Source organism: Taurulus bubalis (assembly GCF_910589615.1).
Source record: "Taurulus bubalis genome assembly, chromosome: 16".
In the NCBI taxonomy this organism is placed as follows: Eukaryota; Metazoa; Chordata; class Actinopteri; order Perciformes; family Cottidae; genus Taurulus; species Taurulus bubalis.
In genome coordinates, this window is record NC_136604.1 from 21,463,875 (window position 1) to 21,480,323 (window position 16,449).

The 16,449-nt window shown below is 42.4% G+C and overlaps 1 protein-coding gene across 1 annotated transcript in view; it reads left to right on the forward strand.

Moving 5' to 3' along the window:
• Positions 1-16,449, forward strand: part of grin2da (glutamate receptor, ionotropic, N-methyl D-aspartate 2D, a) — a gene marked incomplete at both ends in the record, with an annotated part of 115,480 nt that overhangs the window by 79,431 nt on the left and 19,600 nt on the right. The window contains 4 exons of the mRNA XM_079231932.1: positions 9,958-10,083; positions 11,377-11,489; positions 13,840-13,956; positions 14,259-14,419. Coding sequence (XP_079088058.1) covers positions 9,958-10,083; positions 11,377-11,489; positions 13,840-13,956; positions 14,259-14,419 — 517 coding nt within the window. The remainder of the gene's footprint in view (positions 1-9,957; positions 10,084-11,376; positions 11,490-13,839; positions 13,957-14,258; positions 14,420-16,449) is intronic.

Consider the following 16,449-nt stretch of genomic DNA (forward strand, 5'->3'; position numbering starts at 1 on the left):
CTCCACACCCGGCAGGAGAGGAGTCCATCGGCTGAACGCCTGTGAACAGAGTCGCAGGACAAAGCGAACAGTCTGCTTCTGGAGTGGATGTATTCTCCCGGTAGACTCGTCCCTCCCGCCTCCTTGAGGGATCTGCTTCATACTCGCTCGGCGGCAGCAGTACATCCATCCGTCTGTCGGAGGAGATTTAGGAGACAATCTGAAACATGTCACGGTCGGACGGAGGAGCAGGGCTCCCAAGGCCGACCGGGCCGGCAGAGACGCCGTACTGTAGCCCTGTGTGTGTGTGTGTGTGTGTGTGTGTGTGTGTGTGTGTGTGTGTGTGTGAGGGAGGTGGATGGGTTGCCAGAGAGAGAGAGAGAGAGAGAGAGAGCAGGCAACAACAAAACCTCTGAGGAAAAGGTCAAAGGTTAAAAGGAACAATCAAGTGAAGACAGAGTGGAGCGAGCGAGGAGGCAGAGCGCTTGTCTCTGAAGGAGAAGCCTCAGAAAAACCCGGAAGATTAACTGGAGCCGGATAGAGAGAATGAGAGGAGAGAGAGAACGAGAGAGGACGAGGGGAGAGAGAACAAGGGGAGACCGAGAGGAGAGAGAACGAGCAGGAGAGAGGACGAGGGGAGAGAGGAGGAGAGGAGACCGAGAGAGGAGAGAGAATGAGGGAGGAGAGAATGAGGGAGGAGAGAAGGAGGGAGGAAAGGATGAGGAGGTGAGAGGATGAGTAGGAGAGAGAACGAGAACGAGAGGAGAGAGAACGAGAGGACAGAGAACGAGAGGAGAGAGAATGAGGGAGGAGAGAAGGAGGGAGGAGAGAAGGAGGGAGGAAAGGATGAGGAGGTGAGAGAACGAGTGGAAAGAGAACGAGAGGAAAGAGAACAAGGAGGAGAGAAGGATGGAGGAGAGGATGAGGAGGAGAGAGGATGAGTAGGAGAGAGAACGAGAACGAGAGGAGAGAGAACGAGAGGAGAGAGAATGAGGGAGGAGAGAAGGAGGGAGGAAAGGATGAGGAGGTGAGAGAACGAGTGGAAAGAGAACGAGAGGAAAGAGAACAAGGAGGAGAGAAGGATGGAGGAGAGGATGAGGAGGAGAGAGAACATGGGAGGAGAGAGGATGAGTAGGAGAGAGAACGAGAACGAGAGGAGAGAGAAGGAGAGGAGAGAGAAGGAGAGGAGAGAACGAGAGGAGAGAGAAGGAGAGGAGAGGAGAGAAGGAGAGAGAAAATAAAAACAGGCTTTCTTGACAGAAGTGACAGCTCCGGTCGCCAAGGAGACGAACCGTCCAACGGAATTGATTTGATACATTTAGGGAATCAAGAAGAGATGAAAAAGAGAAGCAAGGAGCAAGGCATTCTGGGAGCCACGCTGCCATGGCAACAGATGCCCTCCCCGGTGTCCGACACGGATATGGACAAAGTCGACATATTTCATACTAAATAATAAATATATAAAAATATGTATGGCAGCAATTTAAAATCGATTAACAGATAAACAAAAGAGTGAGGACAAGCTCAGTTTATCTCAACTTCCATGTTGCATAAATCAAAGCGGACCTGTTTTACTATTAAAAAACTATATATATATATATATATATATATATATATATATATATGTATATATATATATATATATATATATATATATATATATATATATATATATATTTAGTTTGTTTACTGATCGCCACCAAATGTTTACTTTTCTGAGCGAGGATAGTCATATTTGTTTTTTCTTGATTTAGTCGAGTCAACAGAACTAAAAACATTTATCTTTTTCATGATGTATTTTTAACCTTTTTGTGTTCAGAGCATTTTGAGCGATGAAGAACAGAGTTTTAATATTTAATATTTAATGTCGGTGAGTGACAGCTTTGATGAATCGGCTCTTCTTTGGTGTTTTAGTAGGAAGATATCTCCTGAGAATGAATGATTATTGTTGTGAAATATTCTTTTAGAAGATATTGTGAACATTTTGTTTTATCTCTTTTTAAAACATCCAACCGCCCAAAAAAAACATCTGCAATTTTTCTTTTGTCATTTTTATTGATAAAATACCTTTTCTCTTCCCACAAAAAAACGCCGACACGTCGTAAACTAAACTCTGTTGCACTGTGAAGCATGGAAATATTGTTTTGAACTTTTAATGATGGAATCACCATTCCAGTTGGAAAAGGTCAATCCTTCTGTCCTGAGGGGAATAATTATAAAACTGTAGATTGAGCATCGCTAATTACTAAATATACATTATGATAATTACTGATATCAATTTAGAATAAAATATTATTAGCTATGTTATTAGCTAAATTTTCCCGACCCCAGATGCAAACTGGTTGTTGAGAAAGACCCACACATTTTTTTTAGTAAATTTGTTGATTCCTCCGTTTTACACATTTTCAAAAAATTTAAAAAAAGTAAAATTATTCACCAATGTGTTTCCATGGTATTTTTCTTATTCAAGTCCCGGCAGCTTGCTGAAGGTTCTATCGTTAAGAATTGTGAAACCGTCGACCGCGCTGATCGGCTTTTACTTTATTTATTTATTAGATAGAGTCACTGTGTGTCTGAAGGTCGTCCCCCCTGTGTGTTCAAGGTCGTCCGAGTCCTGTCAGACTGGAAAGGTCGACCAGCAGCAGCAGAGGTTTTCTTTTCTTCTTCAATCCGAGTGACTTCCTGTTGGAGTCGGACACAACGTTGCCAGAGCCCGATCGTTGGGGGAGCGGCTGTTTAAGGATAAAGACAAAGTACATGTACATGTATACAAAGTACACACACATGTATACAAAGTACACACACAAAAGGTGAACAGCAGCTCTGATACCTCCTCTCAGGTTTCCAGTCTCTCCTGCCAGCCGTCCGTTTTTGGAGCTGGAAACATTCTGACTGAGAAATATTGAAGTCTTTTTTTCTTCTCCTCTGACATCGAGTGGCAGACGTGTTTCTCTCCGCTGGACAGTTCACACACACACACACACACACACACACACACACGCACACACACACACACACACACACACACACACACACACACACTGCTTATTTCCCTGTCTAAAAGCACCATTTCATTATCACATTTCACAGTCAGTACAGTTTAAACTAATTTAATTATTCATTCGCTCATTTTTCGCCGAACTATTTCTATGTTTAATTACTGGAAGATTAATCTCCTGAATTACTTTCTGTGCTCTGATGCGCGTTAAAAAACACTCTAGAGAGAATATTGTTTACCAGAATACTCATATTAATACTCATATTAATACTCATATTGAAATATTAAACTTCTCTTTTCTGTAATTAGCGATGGCGACTCTCTCTCTCCTCTCTCTCTCTCTCCCTCTCTCTCCTCTCCCTCTCTCTTTACGTCTCAAACCGCTCATGTCATCCCTCATGTCGTCATCTAGATTCATGTTTTCTCCGTTGGAGCCAATGTTCTCTCATGGACTCACCTTGTAAAATGAGGATCAAACTAGAACCTTCCGGTCTCTCAGGAGCTGATGTGACTCAACGTGAGTCTAATTGGAACAACAAAGATGGCCGACAGCCAGACCTCAGCTCACTGAATCTCTCTCCTCTCGTTCCTGATTGGCTGCTAGCCAACCTGCGAGGGTCAGATGTCAGGTCTTTCAAACGGTGATCGCACTCTGAGCGTTTTGGGATTAAAACCTATATTAATGACACAAAAAATTGTAGATTTTCTATCAATAAGACAGTCAACTTGTATTAAAGCGAACAAGTGTTCTGCAGACGAAGTCAATGCAAATATTTGTACGAGTTGAAATATCTAAACTGCAGCGAGAAATTTGCACGACACTGTCTCGTCCTGTCGTTATTGAATCCGACATGGAGGGAAAGATATTGAAGGCCGTCTGTGTGGTCGCCCAGAGCTCGACCATAGTACCTCATGAATATATAATAAATATGTGTGATTTGTGTTTTTGTCAGGGTAGTCGAGCACCGATCAATCTGAACTCACGGACAGACCTGAAAACACTGGAGTTCAGACTTGTGACGTCGTCATTTCAGCGTCCTTTTGTATCTGTTAATTGCAAAATAATAACGTCAAGATGTACGAAGCGGCAGTAACGGTTGATGATGGAACTTTGTAGGTTTTGGAGGAATGCCGGACCTCCCATACGGCGCATCTTGCACACGCGTGACCGGAATAAACAGGAACCATCCAGTGGTTCTTTGGCACTTTGGGTTGCACAAATCATTTGTGTTGCATTCACGTTTTATCCAGTTCTGAAAATGAAAAACAGCCCAAACAAACACCATATGCTCACATATGTCCGTACGTATAACAGATGAAGAAGTCTTTCTCTGGTAATATTTATTTGTGTGTGTGTGTGTGTGTGTGTGTGTGTGTGTGTGTGTGTGTGTGTGTGTACCGTTATGGCGATATTTGTTCAGTACAAGTGACATTTCAAGTGTAATTAGTCCGTCGCCTTGTGCAGCGCTGTGAATGTAGCACGCGGTTCCATTCCCCTATGCACTTGTCTTGCAGGTGTAAATTAGATTGAATAACATATGCACATGATATTTGCATAATAAAACACTCCAGGTGCGTATCATGGCAGTAATAAGACAGAAAGAGCAGCGAGGGCTACGTATGGAAACGCTGCGGCCGCCACACGTCCCCGTGTGGAAACTGCAATATTAATGGGATCCATTCAAAGGTCTAAATGGGAGAATGCCTCACTGTAATGACTGTCTGTAATAGCATTGTGGCGTTGATGTAAAATGTCATACTTCACTGGGTCCTTGTCCTCCGGTTCTCCCTACAGAGCCTCTCAGGCCGACAGCGAGGTCACGTCACTTTTAAATAAAGGTGCAATATGTAAGAGAAAGCCACGCACTCCAAACCAGCAAGGGGCGACATTTTCACCTCTACTTCTGAGTGCATACCATAGATTATGTACCAGAAGTAGACGCAGCCTTCGTGACGTCACCCGTTGGGTTTGTGGACGGACGCTTCCAAGCCTCAAATACGACGATTTGTCCGTCGCCATCTTGGATTACGGGCGTTGTCATTTTACCATATTTGTAATGGGGAGGAGTTACGTAGCGACGCCGTATACGGCTCTGGTAGAGGCAGGGACTTCAATCACAGCAAGCCCCGCCCTGAGGCATCCTCCGCTTTATTGTCTATTTCGGTGATTTTCGGTGAGAGATCGTCTGGTGTGCCGTTGGAAAATGTCCAATTTCTTAGTTTCGGTTAGCGCATTGGTTTCTACGCCATACATACCGTAAAAGTCGGGTTACAAGCCTCTCCTCCCTCCGGTCAGTGTCCCGCTGTAGCAAGCTAGGAACAGTGCTAGCTAGCGCTGCTGCTAGCTCCCCGTTCCTGCTGCTACTGGTCGCTGCTGCTGCTACTGTCCGCGTCCCCTCTGCCCGAGTCGGGTGTCGAGCCGGGGCTGGTCCTTCGGTGGTGGTAGCGGGGAGCTAGCTCCCTTCGGTGATTGTCGGGGAGCTAGCGGAGATCTAGCGGAAGTTAGCGGGGGAACTAGCATGAACGCTAGCTGGCTACAGCGGGGAGCAAACGGGGACGCTGACCGAAGGTAGTAGCAGCGTGTAACCCGACTTTTACGGTAGATGGTTTTCTTCGCTTTCTGTCGAGAATGTTTTGAAACTAAAAAACTAAACTAAACTAAAAGGTCTTCTGGAATACACGAGCCGACTCTTCCGTGCCGCCGCTCCTCTCAGCGGAGAGAGTGTCAAGGTCGCCGGTTTGAATCTCTGGACCGGCTGGGACCGCGTTGGCGAGCCAAACGAATAAGTCACGCTGTCACTTTGTGTCGCAAATGCCCTCGAATGCCCTGGAGGAAGGTCACGTAAACTTCATTAACCCCGAACCTGAACCCCGGCCGCTCACGGGAACCTGCACCAGCCTGCGGTTGAACCCGGCAGCTCCCAGGTGTGACCTCTAGAGAGGGCGTCCTTGACAAAGATCATACGTCTTCTCTTGATGTTCCCTTGGTTACATATGCGGATATAAATAGACCGACTGATGTCCAACACATGGATATATGGGCAGCTGGGATATGTGCAAGAATGTGGAGTGAAAAAGGAATAAAACAAGGCTGACGGCGCTTTGAAGAGATCCTCGTCTGTCGGAGTCAAAGACAATAAATCAAACGGGAACCTTCAGTGTAATTATTTACACACTTTCACTGCCAAGACGTTTTTACTTTTTTATTTTATTCAACCACAGGGAGACAGACTGGATTAAATCCTTTAGTCTTTTATGCTGGGATGCAAAACTATGAAACAGTCTCCACCTGTTGAGAGAACATGAGCGGACAAATATGCATGAAATAAATCCAGTGCTCAGACGCAGACACAGATTTAAGAAATTTAAGAAATTCAAAAAATTCAAGAAATTAAAAAATAATACAATTCAAGATATTCAAGAAATAATAATAATAATAATAAAAGGGTAACTGTTTCTTAAGGATACACATGCAAGTAAAGTGATGAAGATCAAGATGTCTTGTTGAGCAAAAAGAAAGCTTCCGCTGTTTTAATCTTTGGTCCGAGAAAGACATCAGACCAAAAAGTACAATCATTATAATAATAATAATAATAATAATAATAATAATAATAATAATAATCATTTAAATCACCTCCTTTGGGCTGAACAGATGCTACGAGGCAAAGAAGTGTGTAATTATACTCAAAGCATGTAAACAGCTCATGAAATTGATGCAAATTACGACAAAATAGTCTTCTGAATGTCAAATAAAAAGCAGGTTGCACTACAGTAACTTTCCTCATGCAACATTTCATATGTGATGCATGCATGCATTTTCAAAAACGACTTGGTTAAGTTTAGGAGAAGATCCTGGTTTGTTTTGTATGTGACAAATAAATCCTCATTGACTGTAGGTGTCACACGAACAGCGGCCTCATGGGTAAAAGTCCAGTGTTTTTGGCCCCGCCCCTTCCTCTATGTGGAGTTTGTCGGCCTTTATACTTCCTGGTTCACAATTTACGTGCATTAATTGATTTGTAAGAAAAAAACAAGATACAGAGCATTAAGTTTTGTAGCTATGATGAGCTATATTTTTTTATAGAAAATACATTGAATAACTAAGAGCACGTAGTGATAATCATTTTTGTTTTAATGGAATAAGGCAATAGCAATTCCTGTCTCCAGTCACCAAGCAACTGTTGACCTCAAGCAGAATGTGAAAAGCTTAATTACCGATCACAAGACGCTCTTGAATACCAGACGGTTGCGCCTTGACTTCCCTCGCTCCAAACACCTTCAATCCTCTCATTACTTACCATGACTTCATATTTAGCTGTTTTTTAAATTATGAATTAATGAAGAAATCTCCTTTTATAAGCTTTTATTTTATTCTTTTTTAGAAAAAAACTATGGCCGACTGTGAAAGGAGGCAGCAAATCATAACTCTGCCGTGTCCGTATATTTGTCCACACGTGACACCTAAAGGTGACCGTCCTGATGGGATAGTCAGATATAGTTTGTGGTTAAAGGAGCGGCTGTAAATGTATTTCATTTCCTTCCAAGTCTTCACACCTTTAATAAGTTCACAATTAGGTTTACAGCTCATAAATATACATGCATAATATACCAAAAACGGTATAGATGCAGAAAAAGTGCCGTGTGCACGGATCAAAAGCTCAGTTAGTGCCAACGGAGGATCTATTTTGTATAGTCTGTTTCACGACCACGTGTCCGTCATATCAGTCTGATCTCACACCGTGACACATCTATTTTTACACAGTTTAAAACACGTAATTCTGACAATGAGTGACAATAAATCTGGTTGTTTACCAGGAATCTTCTCACCGAACAGACCACACATGACAGAACGTGTATATTAATATTATATGCAGACTCCCTGTTTTGTTATGATGTCATTTAATTTGATACAGAGTTACATTATTAGTTAAATCACCTCAGTACTTCTGCTCCTTGCTGCCGTCTTTATTGGACACAAGCCACGAACAAAGCTCCCGCTAATAAAACAGATTTTCCTATAAATTCTCGACTTTCAAAAGGTCCCTGTTATTTCGTTATTGAAAAGCTTTTCCTTTCGAGGCCACAGAATTTAGGAAATGTGAGATTTACATCAGTAGTCACTTAACAGGACTCAGACAGCAGGTCTCAGCTGGAGCCCAGCTCAAGTTTTAGAGGATGGAGACCTTCGTTTGATCCCAATGAGTACAGACTTGACGATGAAAGGCCTAAAAATGAAAAGACAAGTGTAACTGATAAAATAAATCGTGATATTCTGTATTATAGTACTTTGCCTGTGATCAAGGAAAATAAATTCAGAGAACGAGAGAAGTTCTTCCGGAGGCTACACCAGGCATTCAACAATTAGTACGCGCTTTAAGTGGTGACCCCGACGTGATTTTTTCTTATCTGAATGATTTCATGCTTTCGACCAAATTCTGATAAAACCATGGAACATTAAAACCAGAATAAAAACGCTGTGATCAAAGTGCATCACAGGATTCTGCAGCTGTGATGCAGGTCCTCTGCGATGGAAAGCGAGATTGGGAATACAACCTGCAGCCTCCCGGTCCTCCCGGCACTCAGTTTGACAGCCGTGGGCCTTAAAAGCATATTAACCCATGTCTGCCAGCAGGTTTAATGGATGAATCCCCCACACAGTTTGTCTCTCTGCAGGGGAGCTTCCGGCTAAAAGCCTCATTTGTAAACAGTGAGCTCGTTGCTCTTTTGGTTCGTCGGCACGCCGCCTCCTCCAACGCTGCCGAGAGACGAAGGTGTTGACGAGTCGACCCCGGCAGCCACGCCGTCTCTCTCCGGTACGCTCTGATTAGCTGCAGCTGCTGCTGTCGGCAGGAAAGCTCTCACTAATTTGGAAAATCTCAGAAGTTTGCTGCACCCTGCTGTCTCCTCCCGTCTTCACCCGCAGACTCTCCACTGTGTGTGATGCTCATTATCTCCGGGTTCGAGACATGCAGTACCTTTGACTGAACACAGGGAGCGTGTTGCAGCTCGTCTTCACAGAAGCAGTGTGACTAGCTTGTTGTCACAGCTTGCATCTCACTCAGCTGCATAAGTGTTTTCCTTTTCAGTCCCATTTCCCTTTTTCTTTTGCTGAACACATAATTTTTTTTGCCAACCAAAGTTAATTATTCAAAATCCTTAACTTCACGCAATCGCACAGATACTCTTAACATACAGAGCTATGTTATATATTAAATTAAAATATAGCACATATAGTTACGATAAGAAAATACAACTTTTAATTAGTATTTTTTTGCAAAATATATATATATTTCTTTCCCTTTTCTGTTTACTATCATAAACCAATATACCAGTAACACACACACACACACACACACACACACACACACACACACACACATATATATATATATATATATATATATATATATATATATATATATATATATATATATATGATCTATGTTCCCAAGAGTTTTCTGTATATTATACCATTTTAAATTATTCAATGGTTGAGGAGATAATTGGAATTTAGTATATACATTAACCATTCGGATTTTCGGAAAAAACAGGGCTCGATGCCATAAGGTTAATAATTCATAACATGCCCGCTATTTATTTTATTCTTTTCCATTATGGCAGAAAATAACGTGTGTGCACACTCTTGGTCTGAGTAACCGATCATGTGTTTTGGTTTCACTCTCTTCCTGTTCTATCTAATAAAAAAAGGTGCTGTTAGCAGTAGGTGACAAAAAGAGGGTTTTATGTATTTATTTATTCTCTTGCTACTTAAGCAGGACACTGGTTTATTTGTCCAGCCATGACAGACGTTTGATAAAGTGGTGCTTTACAGATGAAAACTCCTGAAACTGTATCTGATATGTGTGTGTATGTATGTGTGTGTGTGTGTGTGTGTGTGTGTGTGTGTGTGTGTGTGTGTGTGTGTGTGTGTGTGTGTGTGTGTATGTGTGTGTGTGTGTGTGTGTGTGTGTGTGTTGCAGAGCCCTACAGCCCGGCAGTGTGGGTGATGATGTTCGTGATGTGCCTGTCGGTGGTGGCTGTCACCGTCTTCATCTTCGAGTTCTTCAGCCCCGTGGGATACAACCGCAGCCTGCAGAGCGCCAAGAGTAAGAGCCGGCACGCCAATCAGCTTCTTCATCTCACAGCCCGAGTACCAACGTGTCTTAATCAGTCGTGTGTGTGTGTGTGTGTGTGTGGGGAGATGATTTGAGGAAGGCGTTTGCTCTAAATTATGCACAACTTCCCGTTTTTTTTCTTCTTCTTCCACTGTCAAAACAGTCACTCCACTACCCACGACCAGCTTGCTGATTTTTAATAAAGCAAACGCTGACTGGCGGAGGTTTGATTTGAACATTTCTTACAGTACTATTTCTTACAGTACTTAATAATCATTTGGAGACTTACTTCATAATAAACTCGACGCAAGTGGAAATACGCACAGACCTTGACTGACAGGTAGGTGGTTTCTTTTGTGCTAAAATCCTTCCTTTCCTAAACATGCTGCCTTTCAGCTCATCCTCCGTCTCTCGGTACTTCTTCCTCTGACGCCGTTGGACGCCTTTATTTTAGCCGCCATTTTGCAACGGCACCGTCGCGGCATCTTGTTGTAAGAAGATTGTGATTGGTGCAAATGAATACAAGACAATACAGACTTTTCTCCAACCAATGACATTGGGGCGTCACATATTTTTGGCTTTGCATATTAACCTTTCGCACCCCGAGCCCCGCGGCGCCCATTATCGACTGCGCCGGCTTCCGTGGGCGGGGGAGGTTTCTTATAACGCGTCACACGCCTTAAGCGGAAATTTATGCACAGAGTAATACCCAGCATGCCCCAATCCGAGCATGTTTAAGCATAACGGTTATAACTTTTACATTTTTCAACACCGCCGTTTGTTGACTGAAACCCCTTAGTAACACCCCTAATGATTTATTTTATTGTGATTCGTCTTGCAGATTCTGCTTCTTTAGGTCATCATCTTTATAAAGAGGGGTCTTAAAACGTTGTAGGTTGTTGTTTAGGCCTTGAAGCATGCATCTGGAAAAACTCGGGGACGCTTAAGAAGGCCTTTTTGGGGAATCTTGATCAAATTATGCTCAGATCATGCGAGATGTTTATAGTTATGATCAAAATTTGGTCTAAAAGTTTCATTTTTGGAAATATACAAATAAAATTCTGAAAAAAATAATATAAATTAACACAAGTATTATAACTCTTGGGGTTCATACGACTACTTGAAGAATGGGTACAGGGAACCCCAGAGCGCCAGAGCTCTGGAGTGCTTAACTGCTTTAACACGTTCTCATTTACTAACTTTAGATTTGACGCGGCTCAGCTTTAACTTCCACCGGCTAATTTGTGTCCGCAATCACCTAAAAATCTTGATTTTCTTTCCCAGAGTCCGGCGGCTCCAAGTTCACCATCGGGAAGTCGGTCTGGCTGCTGTGGGCGCTGGTCTTCAACAACTCTGTGCCTGTGGAGAATCCCAGAGGAACCACCAGCAAGATCATGGTGAGTCGCTCCGGCCGAGTCGCCGATTGGTCGTCTGAGCTCCCGCTTGTTTCATATATTCTGGAGCTGGACGACCAACAAGTAGAAGGCATTGGTTTCATGATGTGCAGGTGGAATGATGCACTAAAAGTTACGTTTAGCATTTGTTTCAGAAGCGAAAAAAAAAGAAAAAAAAAATCCATTATTATCTTTTTTTTAGTCTCGTTAGAATTTGATACTTTTGGTGCTTTTTCTACGAAGTCTGGTTCGGTTTCACAGCGAGCAAATCAAAGCAGATGAAATTTTATAAAATAGTAACTTGCTGAGGCACGTACAAATTCATCTCTTCCGTCTCGACAGCTGCCATTTCTTCTCAGGGGATCTGGGAATTTGAAATATAGCTCTAAGTTTTTTTTACTCTAACTCACACTTCTGTGTGCAGAAATCCCTCCTCCAGTTTTTCTTGAATGACTTTATAAACTATTTTTGCAAAAAATAAGGAATTTTATTCATTTTTTCAGAGACTCACCACTTTATGGGCAAGGCAATTGAGGCCTTGACTGATGTAAATACAATTTTACTGACAGCTAAATATGTTTTACAATACCATATATGTATATCATTTATCAGATAATTTTTATAGTTCATAGAAGAGTTAAAACACAGTTTAAAACACAGTAAAATAACACAGATCCTGTATTTCAGAACATATTTGAGGTACTTATACTGTTGATTGTACGAGCATTTAACTTTTATGCAACTTTACTTCTACTTCACTTCCAAATTAGAGGAACATATGAGCACTGGCTCATAAAACACACACATATGTTTAAATATACATGTGTGTGTTTTATGAGCCGGTGCAATCAGTTTGAGGGTTCATTCACTTGTTTCACAGCAGAGGTATTTTAATACCTGCTGCCACTCCATGTCCCCACGACATGAAAGGAGAAATCAGCTGAATCCACAGGAGGCGGCGAGCTTGAGGTGTCACAAGTGGTTTCCACAACAACCCCAATCATCACAAGAGCTCATTAGCTGCTCAATGGGCTCACAAACTGGGTCAGAGGAGACGTTCTTAGCTCTTTTCCTCAGGAAAGTGTGGTCGTTTTTAGTTAAACTGCCGGTTTGATGGACTTTTATTCTACGACAGAAGAGACGGAATCCACTGCGCGACAACAAAAAGATACAAAGTGTCTTTAACTCAAAGTGTCTCTTCTCTCTGACCTGCACACGCCGGTTCAGGGTCAACGGCGTCCGTCCCAGCATGCACCCTGTCGATAATTGACAAGCATGTATAACTGATGTCATACATCAAAGTTTAATAGGTTTTTTTTTTACGGCGTGGCCCAGAGGTCACGACCCCTGAGCGAGGACGAACCCTCCATTTTAAATGACTCCTCTGTTGCTGCCAGAGCGGAGAGTGGACATTGTTCTTCTTATTCATTATGCAAATTATGCAAATGAACTCTTGGCGTGAACACCGAGCTCCGTGGAAGCAAAGAGCCTCGCTCATCATCGCCGCCTGAGACGGATCTGCGTCTCTCACTTCATCCTCCGAGTCCTCAAACCACCTTTCATAAGCAGCTTCTTGTCAGCTGGTGTCATCAAGTAGTGGGATTTGTGCTTATTTGTGTTATTTAAGAGGCAATACTATGACAAAACTCTCCTCTGTCGGGACATGTGCTGTTCTTAAAACTTTACTTCAGTGCAGATTTATAAAAAGCAAAGCGTTTCCTGCAAAATTGGAGTAGAAATATACGAGTTGCATAAAAGGCAAAAATACTAGTAAAGGTACCTTAGCTGTGTACTTAAATACACTATGTGTTTTTTACAGATTTTTCGAAAATGAGGAAGTGAGTTTTAAAAATCTCAAACGCTTCTAGATCATCATCCACAGGTCCGATCTAATACATTTAAACGGTAAAGTACTGTAAACCCGTGTGAAAAGAGAAGCGATGGACTACATTTAAAAAAAAAAGATCGTTATATTTTTAAAATTACGTAATTCCGTAAGCTCCTCAACATGACTGAGCGACTGTGTTTTTCATTATTCACTCATTCATGAGTGTGACAGACATAATAAGATGTAATGTCAGGCTCAAGAAAGAGGTTATTTTTTAATAAATTGAACTTCAAGTAAGAAAAGGACAAATGTCAAAGTTGCAGTGACATTTTTACACATTTTGTGCTTTTTTTTCCTGGAGGCTCAAGTGTCACGCTGACAAATATACGACTCGAGCCTCCGGGCGAGACAGCTGCGGGGTTTAGCAGTGAAATGCCACGAAGTGAGGGCTGTGTCACCGGAGAGGAATCTTAAAATACGTGCACGCCTGTCAGCCCGAGCCCTCATTGATGCCTCCTCCTCCAGGTGCTGGTGTGGGCCTTCTTCGCCGTCATCTTCCTCGCCTCCTACACCGCCAACCTGGCCGCCTTCATGATCCAGGAGGAGTACATCGACACGGTGTCGGGGCTGTCGGATAAGAAGGTACCGAGTGATGGCTCTACGGAGCCGGAATGTACATTGTTTTGTAAAGTACAAGAACAAGACGAGAGGACGAGAACGAATAAAAGCGATCGTCCCATAAGGGTCCTTTGGTTTCTCGTCTTTCTCCACAAACAGGTGGGCGACTTCAGAATAGCTTGAGTTTCAGCAGAACCCAGAACTTCTGCATCCTGCTGCTCCGACACTTCAAACCCCCGTTCATCCGTCTCTCCTCTCACTTCCTCTCAAAGACGTCCGGCTCTTCCTCTCTCTAACGTCCCGTGTCTCTGATCTTCTCCTCGTAGTTCCAGCAGCCGACGGAGCAGTACCCACCGCTGCGTTTCGGGACGGTGCCGAACGGCAGCACGGAGGAGAACATCCGCTCCAACTATCCCAACATGCACCAGTACATGATCCGGAACAACCAGAAGGGCGTGGAGGAGGCCATCGAAAACCTCAAGTCTGGGTAAGGAGACGCTAGTTTCTTTTATTTGTGTCCTTTTTTTTCTAATTTACATTTCATTTAGCTGACGCTTTTATCCAAAGAGACTTTCATGTTTTCTATACACCGTAGACACAATTAAAAAAGGACACATCGACATGGATGAGCAGAGTCGGGACTCGAACCACCGATCCTCTGGTGAAAGATGGACAATGCGAAACTAAGGAATTCTGTTTCCGCCAAAAAAAAAAACATAATTATGAGATAAAAGTACATAATTATGAAATAAAAAGACATAATTATGAGATAAAAAGACATAATTATGAGATATAAATACATAATTATGAGATAAAATTACATAATTATGAGATAAAATTACATAATTATGAAATCAAAAGACATAATTATGAGATAGAAATACATAATTATAAGATAGAAATACATAATTATGAGTTAAAAATACATAATTATGAGATAAAAAGACATAATTATGGGATAAAAGACATAATTATGGGATAAAAGACATTTATGAGGTAACAAAGTCGAAATGATGAGTTAAAAGTCATAATTATGAGGTAAACATACATAATTATGAGATATAAATACATAATTATGAGATAAAAATACATAATTATGAGATAAAATGACATAATTATGCGATAAAAAGACATAATTATGAGATAAAAGGTTGAAATTATGAGTTAAAAAGTCATAATTATGAGATAAAAATACATAATTATGAGATATTTATACATAATTATGAGATAAAATGACATAATTATGAGATAAAATGACATAATTATGCGATAAAAAGACATAATTATGAGATAAAAAGGTCGAAATTATGAGTTAAAAAGTCATAATTATGAGATAAAAAGTCATTTATGAGATAATAAAGTCAAGATTATCTCATAATTATGACTGTTTTTGTTTCTTTTGTGGCGGTAACAGGCTTCCATATCACTGAGCCGCAGTCGCACTACTAAATAAGTGCTTGAAAGTGAACCATGTGACTCCTGGAGCGTCAACTTTCCGTGAGATCTCATCCAAACCGACGCAAGAGGACGAGTTGGGACGAGAACCCAACCGTCCCTCCCTCCCTCGCCGTATCTCTCTTCATGCGGAGACTTCCTTCCAAGACTTCCTCCTTCACTGGAGTCTCGTTACCGATGATAAACCTTGACTGCTGAACACTTGTTCTGCTGTAATCCTTTAAATAATACATGCTAGCAGCTAGCCGCAGTGCAGGGGGAAGGATCCCGCCGCCTCAGCACCGGCTGCCACTCAGGCGCCGCTCGTCTTCGGCGAGGGAGGTTTATTATCTGCAAAGTACACTCGCCAAAAAGTACACACATCTTGTCTGGAGGAGGAGGAGGAGGAGGAGGAGGAGGAGGAGGAGGAAGAGGAGGATGCTATTAGATGCAGATGAGGGTTAAAATGTTTAATGGGACAAGCAAACACACACTGGGAGACGAGCAGCGGCCGCAGTCCTTAGCAGATTTGACGTAGCGTGTTATTAAAACTCCCATGATGCATTCCTTTTCATCATCCGCACTCATCCGCCTTGTCCCTCTTACATCATCTGCTGTCTCTGTCTGTCTCTCGCTTCTTCTTTTGTTCATCCATCGCTCTCATTATTCGCCGTTTATCTGTGTTCTTTCTCCGCCGCCCGGCGTTATTTACGGAGGCGACATTGTAGCGGTTTACGCGACGTCACCGCTCTTCGTCTCCGTCTCGTCTTTCTTCCTCCTCTTCTTCCTCTTCTTCTGCTTCCCTCTTTCTCCCATTTTGACCTTTTCCTACTCTCTTATTAACTATCCCTCCCTCCAATATCTCTCCCCTCCTCTTCCTGCCACCATCACCTTCCTCCTCCTCCTCCTCCTCCTCCTCCTCTTCCTCCTCCTCCTCCTCCTCCTCCTCCGCCTCCTCGGGTCGTACAGTTCACCTGAAGTGTGAATATGAATCACGGTGAAGTCGGAGAGCAGCTGTAGTTACACGTCCGTCATCAGAAGCTGTGATGTCATCACCTTCGATCCGTTATCCAGTGATGAAGA